The sequence below is a fragment of the Limulus polyphemus genome, unplaced genomic scaffold (assembly GCF_000517525.1).
Source record: "Limulus polyphemus unplaced genomic scaffold, Limulus_polyphemus-2.1.2 Scaffold951, whole genome shotgun sequence".
NCBI classification, from domain to species: Eukaryota; Metazoa; Arthropoda; class Merostomata; order Xiphosura; family Limulidae; genus Limulus; species Limulus polyphemus.
In genome coordinates, this window is record NW_013666561.1 from 213,037 (window position 1) to 223,267 (window position 10,231).

At 33.3% G+C, this 10,231-nt stretch overlaps 1 protein-coding gene across 4 annotated transcripts in view; it reads left to right on the forward strand.

Moving 5' to 3' along the window:
- LOC106461398 (secreted frizzled-related protein 5-like) overlaps positions 1-10,231 on the forward strand; it is a 68,463-nt gene that overhangs the window by 57,448 nt on the left and 784 nt on the right. For 3 of the 4 annotated variants that reach the window (XM_022388350.1, XM_022388351.1, XM_022388349.1), the window contains exons 3-5: positions 664-1,074; positions 1,779-1,850; positions 7,014-9,672. In XM_022388350.1, the coding sequence (XP_022244058.1) occupies positions 664-1,074; positions 1,779-1,850; positions 7,014-7,324 (794 nt within the window). In that variant the 3' untranslated portion in view covers positions 7,325-9,672. Of the gene's footprint in view, positions 1-663; positions 1,075-1,778; positions 1,851-7,013; positions 9,673-10,231 lie in introns of those variants that run through there. The other variant, XR_002610970.1, reaches the window with a different exon arrangement.

Here is a 10,231-nt window from a genome sequence, read left to right on the forward strand (position 1 = left end):
GCAAGCTAAAAAAAAAAAACATTAAGTATTTATTTATTTATTGTTAAGCACAAAACTAAACAATGGGCTATCTGTGTTGTGCCCACCCCAAAAAATTAAACTTGGGTTTTTAGCGTCATAAGCCTTTAAACTTACAGTTTAGTCGCTGGGGGACAAGTTTAAGTGACAATAACAAAAGTGTTGAACTGAGCTACTCGCTTTCCCATGAAACTAGTAAGATCTATCTCCCAGTGTTGAGAATGACGATCACGTTAGCCACAGTAATTATACACAAACGTTTTTTACTCGTGTAAGAGAGTTCACGACCTTCACTATTAGACTTTCAGTTTCTTAAAAGAAAAATAAAAGGACAATTGAAATTTTTGAGGCTAGAATAATTCCCTTCCCTTTCTGTTCTTTTAAAAAAATTAGAAAATAATGGTATTGAAGCTTTTATTTTTATAAATAACAAATAGTCTTGTAAAGTTTGTGGAAACTTTTATAATATTTTAGTAATATTATTACCCATATCTTTATGTATTTGTCAAAGTTATACTCCAGACGAAACCAGACTAAGTACTCGCTTTACTTTTCCACTTAAACATGTATGTATGTATGTATACTTTGATATTCAGAACCGAGTATTTGTGTTTCTTTAAGAGACTGTTTTTTTTTTCTTTTTAGTTTTCAAAACTAGAGTTCGGAAATTACGAAACGAAGAACTGAGGTTTAGAAAAACTAGGGTTTTTAAAATGAAGGAAGGGGCAGTAACCATAGACGACCTAAAGAAGCCAGTATTCGAACACCCTAATATGTCTAAATGTTGTGGTGATCTGATTGGAAAGCTAGACACTAGAGGTCGCGTTCTTGTGATGGGAGTTAAGAAGAAATCTAGTTTATTCCCAACTCTGATTATTCCGTGGGAAAATTCAAACAAAGTTATCCGCAAAGCTCGAAAGACGATGAAGAAATTTGACTGCTCAAATCCAGCAACTGTGCTAACTACTAGCAAGATTACCAATTTCATAAAACCTAAGCCTAAAAGGCGACCAGGGCAGCGAGGAAGAGGATGGAAGTCGACACCAGGTGCTTCTGGTAAGTGATGAGACGTTATTTATATTTTCCAAATGTTGAAGTATTTCGCACATGGTATGTAATAGAAATAACAAAGTTGCGAAACGAAATATTATTTGTCACTTAAGCGCAGCTACGAGGACGTGGACAAGTGGGTAAAGATTCGTTTAACCCTTTGGCCACAACAAGATCTGTGAGACGCGTTATAAGTGTAATAGTCATCCCCACACGCACGTGTATTCGGTCAGCCAAGACTAGCCGAAAACTAGATGAAGGGTGCTTTTGACCAGCTGCCTTCCCTCTGGTCATATCAGTTCAGAATTAGGGACGGATATACGTAGATAGCTATTTGTGTAGCTTCGCGCAAAATTTTTTAAACAACTAATTAAGAAATTAATTCAATGTTTTATGTGGTATTTAACTTTTTTTAAATCATGATTGATTTACTTAAGTGATAACGCTCAATATACTATCCTGCCTAAAAGAACTTTAAAGGCCGCGGCTATTAAGGATTCCCTCATGTTTTTGTTGTTTAGTAAAAGGTGATTTCCAATGATCTACTAATAACGAACTGAGACAAATAAACCAAAATATTACGTTACTGACGTTGATTTTGTTTGTACGTGAAGAAACTTCAATACAGGTTCATTTTACTTAGAGTTCAATTTTAATGTATATAAATGTAGAGTGAAGTCATACAACTAAATTTATATTCATTGACACAGTGTCGTGTGCTGGATGTAATCAACCCCAGACTCTGAAAAACCTACTGGACAAGTTTTGTACAGCAGACTATGGTAAGTAAATAAAAGTCGGCAATTCAGAGCCGCCAGGGAGAGGTATTTTCTCCCGGGCCTTAAATTCAAAGGGGTCCCCAAAAATACAAATTATTGTTGTTTAATAAAAACTGAAAAAAAGAGAAGTGTTTTATGTTTTTGGGAAACGCTCTTTAGAATTTGATTAGCATTATTCAATTAATTGTCAAAACAATTTTGTACAATATAATGTGGCCAGTTTAAAGGGGGGAGACTCTATATTTTGTTTGCTCTGGATCCCCTGTAAGTACTGGACGGGCAAGGTCGGCATTAGGTTTTTTTTCTTTTTTTCTCGTTATTCTTATCGGTGGACTTATTTTTTCTGATCCAAACAGTAATCGCTTTTATCGATATTCCAGTCTGTCTAGGCCGTGCGCGAATGTTGTTTTCAGTTATAACCTGACTTGTGACCAGAACCTAATGGCGGAGAATCAAAAGTAGCCTAGTTTAAGGGTTTGGACTGTGATTATAAATGTTATGGGGTCTTAACGTACAGTGATTATAACCTAGTATTAGACCTAGGGGCATATAAAGAATCCTAATATAAATTCATTCTCTTGGTTAAGTAAGTATAATTGTTGGACACAAAGCTTTAGACATTGTAACATATCAAGATCGTTATCTCAGTTTAACATATTATTTGAAGTCTTGAAGCTTGTTCGCCGTAGGGTTCGTAATGAAGAAAGGTCAAGGTACTCATTTTGAAGTTTTTTTTTTATAGAAAATACTCGCGTTATAACTTGGAGATCCAAGATTTTTTTTTTCCCGAACTGGGAATCCGAGGGTTCATTGTTTGCGTCTCATTGCCACAGAAACGCGCTCCGCACTTTGGAGCCGAGGGCAGGCTATAAGATTGACCGTTAAATCCCACTATTTGTTCAGTTAAAAGCCAAGTGTTGACGGTGGATGCTGATGACTAACTACCTTCCTTGTCTAACAGTTCAAAATTGGGGGCTCCTATGCGCATCTAGCTAGCCCCTGTGTGGTGGCTTTGCGAGAAAAGTTTAAAAATAATCTGAAACCTAACTAGCTATTACCACCAGGAGAAGAACATAATATCGTTAACAGACAGGGGTACCTAATTGAAATCATAAATTTTACTCATAGTTTTTTTATGACTTTGTATACACCTAATAATATTAAATTAGCTATATCAATTACGTGGTTAATTTTTTAGTTCTGATCTATATAGATAGGTTGATTTGATCAGTAGTTAATGGTAATTGGATCATCAATACTATCGCTGTTAGCACCAAGTGTAATTACTTAAAGCTAATAAATAAATAAACGACTTTAAGAAATATACCTGTAGTATAGGCGTCGGAAGCAAAATATGAATTTATGTTAGAATAAAAAATGTCAAGAGCGAAACTGGAGGGAGGTCGAATGCATAAATTATTTCTACAATTAGAGCATTAATTTTAAGCCTATTTTAATGAAGTAGGGGCCAGGAATTTCTTGAAATCATAGAATAAAACATAAGCAAAATTTATGTGATAATAAGCAGTCCAATGATTAACTTTCATTGCCATCTATTTTTTTACATTAATCTTTTGATATTATATTTTGGGCTTTCTTATTTCCAGATATCGTATTAATTCTTAAAACTTTGCTTGTCGAGTCATTACTTTGGAACAGAAACTGAATTCATTGGAGAGGGAGAGGGAGGGTCATAAATTTATTGAAACTTACGGGGCAGGGTTCTGTGTAATCTAGATAGTAGACACATGAGATGATTAGTTTCTTTGGCAGTTTGAATAGTTTACACCTAAACTTCTTCATCTTATCTTTTTAATAGCGGATCTTCATAAAAACAGTTACCAGGTTACACACATATATTGTTTATAGTGCAACGAAACATTTAACTGCTAATAAATTTGAAGAATTAAAGGCGCAATGATCAACAGTAATAAATACGAAAGTTTTAAGGTTTTGAGAAGGATACATGGTTTGATTTAATTTTAAAACAGAGGGCTGGGCTTGAGATAACACAAAAGTTAATAAACTTTTAGAATGCTGAAAGGGTATACATTTCGTTTTCGGAATATTCATTTTGTTGTTGAAATATTGAATTCGTTTGCATTGTAGAGTTTTGAGAACTGAAACAACGTCCAAAACTATGCCAAATAAAAACCAGCGATCGCCTGGAAGTAATGATTAATTATAAGATACTCGCGTCATCGTGTATAATCAGAAAGTATTCTATTTCACATAATTGTTGAACATATTAAAATCTTAATGTACCCTCACTACCGAAGAGGGTATTCCTAATATTATTTAGCAATTTGTGGAAGCGTCTGATATTATAGAAGATTACAATCGCAGTTAAAGAATAAAGAACAAAAAAAACAGTATCGACCTTGTGTCACACAATAAATAACGCATTTGATGCCTTTTGTATTTAATGGATTTGCATATGATTAAAGTATCCACCCATTTCACAAACGGTCCGGTCTGAAAGAGTTCCGCTTGGCTCTAATCTTTTTTTAAGACTTGTCCAACTGGTTTCACTGCTATTACATTATTCAAGAACTTTTTGCTTTTTGTTAATACAACAAGTCGGTCTACTTTGAGATGCAACTTGTAAATGTTCTAGGATAATTTTGCCATCCGTATGTATGTGTGTGTGTGTGTGTGTTTTTATCAAACTACTTTCGTGGATAAACTTCGAATAACTTAGAAGATAGATACATACCCATTATTCACTGTAATAATTAAATAATTATTGCATTTTCATCCCATTTGTCATGGCATTATAATATTCTGAATTTACTGTTCTAAGGTTTATTTCACCTCTGAGCAGTAGTTGTAAGTTATCTATAGAGGGATAAGCTGTTGAGAGAGTGTAAAAACTGATCACTTTGTTATTAATTTATAACATTTATCACTTTGATGTTAATTCGATGTTTATAATCATGGTGTTAAAACATTTATTGAGTGAGTGTAATTTTAGAAGATTATATTGTTATCATAGTGTTTGGATTATTTATCCTAGAACTTGTTATAGTCGAGTTCAATAGAAGTATTAAGTAATTGCCTCGATTTTGTTGATCTATAGAAATATATCATGGACATTAATTGGAGACAAAATTAATTCTAATCACTACTGAGTCACCGAATGTTGAATTACGTATCCCCAATTAATAATAAAAACCAGGCCCACTAAGCATTTTTTACCCAAAGAACTGAAGCAAGGTGAATGGGGTTTGGAAGCAAGCAGACCAAGGCTGGACACCTTTTGTGGACAACCCTAGAAAAAGGTTGTCAAGTCCTGCAATAAGCTCATTTATGCTCCTGAAAGAAAGCATGCAGGGGTCTTTGTCAATGCTGCATGTTTACCTTTCCCTGCCACCAAGATTAATGTTTAAAAAGGCCACGATGGTTGTGATAGACTTTACATTGTCCCTCTCTACACGTGTGATTCTTACAATTCAAGTTACAATAAGGACTGGAAAATTTTTAGTGCCTTAAGCGTGATTTTGTTTTTTCTCTCTTTGTGTTTGAGTAAAGTTACACTGATGGATGATATTTCACATTTTAGCACAAATTTAACAAGTGTGCATCTTTATGCATATACTATATGATTGATATAACTATTTGTTTCAATATTTTTGTATGTGGCTACTTTAACGTACTTCAATAGTTGTTTGTTTGTTTTTTAATGCAATAAATAAGTCTTCTGACATTTTATTGACATGTGATGAAATTTTTCAACTGGCCTCGCAATGCTGTTTGTACTATAAATAGTTTTGTGCATTGACTAATAGTCATATTGAAACTAGAGAGTTTCATATATTAAATGCTACAACCAAACTCTCTGATCCGGGTAATGTGATTTTGGGCATCAAGGTGGCACTTCTATATAGATTAAAAGCCAAGATTTGCATAAAACTGATTTTCGATAGTGACCATGTTGGGATTCAATATGACAGCTGTTTGGGAAAAATCCTCTAAGTCTTGCTTTTACTCAATATTCATATGAAAATCTATATGTCAAATTTCATATATTTAGATGACATTTCTATGTGCATATGAAGCATATAGTTGAGTAATGCTCGTTTTCAATATCTGCAATGTTGGAGTGATAGATAGATAGTTTCTGTTTGCGACGAAATCTGCGAACATCTTGCTTTTACATGAAGATCTATATATGTATGCCAATTTTTTTTTGTATAAATCGAACACCTTCAAGCATATCTGCTTTACTCAATTCGCAAATTGCAATAGTTTGCATCGGAACATCTTTAAGCATTTTAACTTCGATTATTTATTCAGCTTCATCACACTAGATTATTTCTCTTTGTCTTACACTGCCATCTAGTGGTCATAAAATAAATTTGAATCATCTATATTTCCTGACGTCTGTTTGTTTGGTTTTTAATGAACTGAGGTTTTTCAATGCTAGTACGTGACATTTTTTTTCAAACCTCTAAGTTATAGTGAGGAAAGTAAAGGTTTCTTTGGTATTCGGTTAAACATATTTATAGAATAATGTTTATTGTTTCTTTTGTTTTTGAGTACAACTACTTTAGCTATTTGTTATTACAATGATAATGTTATCAAAACTTTACTGTTAAGATGACTGTTAGTCTGTCTGTTTATACAACCGTTTTGGTTTTTCGTACACATTTTATATGTGAGGGCTAGATGTTTGAAATTATTTAATACATATTCCAAGAAGGATAAAGTTAAGAATAACGTATGACTTGTATTTGGATCAAATGTCAATGGCCGTACAATATGGTCTTACAATTTGGCAGTTAATTAATATTATTTTGTGAAAGTTTCTTTCATTCACTTTAAAGAATATTTTAATGTACATATACCATTCTTATCTTACTACCTTGAGTGGGTATTTCCGAAATTTTGATCACGTTATTATTACCACCAGAGCTAAATGAAACGGTTATTTTCTCTGACGTTTCTCGAAAATTTTCTTCAAATTCTTGCTAGAAATAGATTATGATGGGGGTTTGTTTCCACTTTGCTATGCATCAGTTTTTCTTTTCAAATATTTGTGTTAGTAATAGTTCTCTTATTCAATTTATATTTGTATACTTCTTGAGAAGCGTTTTATGTTAAACTTCTTTGTTTATAAGTATTTATGACAAATTAACATACACGGCTAATTCCCGATATTTTTAGTGATCAAGACAAGAATTAAAAAAATAAAAAACAACAAAATGAAGTGTAAGAGATCCCGGATTCTGAAACTGGAGGAGGGCGCAGCGTCCAGAGAAGAACTGATAGCTCCGACCTTCACACATCCTAACATGACAGAATGTTGTGGTAACATACTGGAAAGTGTGCAAGACAGAAAGAAGCGTGTGATCATCATGGGAGACAAGAACGAGGCTGATTTAATAACGAACCTAGTGTTGCCCTGGAGAAATAATACGAAGTTGATTAAACGAGTGTTAAGAGTAGCCAAGAAGAAAGGTTGTTATAGCCGCTAAAATTATGGTGTGTGTGTGTGTGTGTGTGTGTGGTCTTAAAAACTTTGTCTGATTCGAGAAATGTCATAAAATTGGTAAGCAATGTTGCAGAATTGAAAATAATGATCACTGTAAATCTAGAACTAAACTGTGAAATAAAGCCAAACATCTAATAAACTGATCTAAAATTTAAAGTTATAACTGATTTAACCGCCCCAATTTTTAAGATGATCAAGATAATTTAAATTGGTTTAGATCTTTAAAATATTATAATTATAAACCGAATTTTGCTATAACAGTGAAAATATAGTGATTCTACATTGTTTGAATGAATGATTTGTAAATATTTGAAGGATAAGAGGGTTTAATGTTGAACAGCGTTTAGTGAGAGTTAACTTAATGTTGTGGAGTGGAGAAGGTTCAAAAGAATGAACTGTTCTTTTGTTCTGGTTATAAGATTTAAATCTTGATTGTTCTTTATTATTAGGTATAAGCTTCAGTTCTAATGTGGCATTGTAGCTTAACTGTTGTACTGTTTCCTTTTGTTTAGTCGCTACAAACACTTGTGGACGCTGATGTAGCGTATCATAATGTTTTATAAGAATCCGTTGTCATATTGTATTCATGAAAAGTTGGGAAAAGAAATACCTAACATTTATAACTTTAAGCTACGTATAACTTGATACGAGAAGAACGTGACGCTTTTTGTATTTTCACGAAGTTTAACACACAGTTGTAGTTACCTTAGCAACGAGATCAATGTTCCTTGAAAATTCAGTAGTAACTAAGGTAGATTGTTTAAGCCATTTTCTTCTCTGGTGTCATTAAAGAAACCTAAAAAATCATTTTCTCATCCATTCAGATGTAGAACATTGTCGGTGTCTTGTGACACTGAAAGATATCGAGGTTATTTGGGCATTTTTTAAAAATGGCTACGCTTCATGTATTTAAATCTTCAGTCTTCCGAATTCTTAATAAACTGGTAAAATGGTGTTGTAGTTCCGAATGTATAATAACTTACATTCAGGTTTTATCTTTAAACTGTTTTCCAGCTAGAATGCAAGATGTGGGATTTTTTTTAGCTTAAACTGAAATACCGAAGATAAAATTTTGTGTGCATGATACAAGATAAACCGAGTATCGAACTTTCGTCTAACGTCATTGTGGGTCTATAAGCTTTCTTTCAAAAAGAAGTTTAACGTCCCGATGTTGGTATTTAGCTTGATATTATTCTAGGTAAATGTTATCGTGTGGAATGGTTTTGTCCTTCCAAGAACACGTTTCTTAGCCCCCCAGTGGCATGGCGGCATGTCTGCGGACTTGCAACGCTAGAAACCGGGTTTCGATACCCGTGATGGGCAGAGCACAGATAGCCCATTGTGTAGCTTTGTGCTGAATTCCAAACAAACACACGCTTCTTAAAAATGATGCATTCAAATTAGAACCTTATTGTCGAAGTTAGTCGCAACGATAGAATGCAAGTAGTCTTATTGACAGGAAGATGATTTATCCTTAACAATACGTTTTTCTAAATAGTCTATGTTAAAATGTACGCGTTTGTAGATTAAGTATTTTTAACGTGGAGCTGTCATGTGTATAGACATAATGATTGAGGAATTTATATAACTTATTTCTGTCTTTAAATTGCTATAAGCAACTTCACTGCAAAGTTCATGTCACTTGAGATTGTCTACGTAGTAGTAGTAGTAGTAGCAGCAGTAGTATGTTTATGTAAAAACATATTTACAATAGTACTAAAATATTAGTTATTCTCAGCAGTAAATTCATTACTACTTAGTTTTGATAAATCCTAGATTAGTTATTAATTGTTTATATAGTTTCATTTTTAAACAATTATTTCATAAAGGTGATGAACTATGTAGCGCTATACATTAGCTCTGTTGTTTGTCCGGAAATTATGTTAAAAGGGTTCTTAACATTTATTTTTTGAACTTGTGAATAATCAAAGTTCACATTCCATGGCGCAGATAGTCTAGTTGCTTTGAGCCAGTAAACGCCATCCAACCATACCACGTGTTCATCAAAGTACGTCCTTTGGTCCAATGGCAGTCTTGTGGGCATTGCATCAAAAATTCAAGGAGACGCAAACAATTTTTAGCATAATTTTCGGACACCCTGGTGTAATGTACTGAGATTTTTATGAAGACTTGAGTGAAACAATCTCCCCCCCCCTTTTACTTGTTTTTCATAAATCACCTTTAATAATGAGAATCTGTTCTACTGCTGTCTCAGCCAGTTATAAATTGTTTATATCGGAAATTTGTGGACAGCATTGTTTGTCTGTTGTATTGAATTACTGGACAGTTTAGTATGAAATAAATTGTGTGAAAAAAAAACTTAATTATGAACTAGAAGTTCGGTAGTCACCTGTCTTGCACAATATACGCTCTATCACGAAAAACCTAACCAACAATTGAGAACGAATTGTCTGTTATCCAATATGTATCGAATATTTCGTGTTACTTTGAGATACTGGAGATTTGTATCCAGTTTTCCAGTATAGATTTCACTAGCTAAAGGAACTATTGTATAGTTAGTCTGACTTGTCTAGGGCAAAAAAGATTTAAAACATTACCAATCATGTACTTATTTATTTGGTTCAAACTTGATCAATATCGAGCGCTGTCGTTGTAGAGCCGTAAGGTTACAATTTGAAACTATTAGATTTATTTCAAATTTTAATTATTACTAAAAATTGCTACGTTTTTCCGAAATTTAAGTTTAAAATTTTCGCTTAAAACATAAAGGCGCACATCACAAATTTCTTTGCACATTCAAGTAAAGTATCAAAATATACATAAACTCTATTCTGTAGCATCTAGTAGTTCACATACACTATATTCTGTAGCTTCTCGTAGTTCACATACGCTATATTCTGTAGCTTCTCGTAGTTCACATACGCTATAT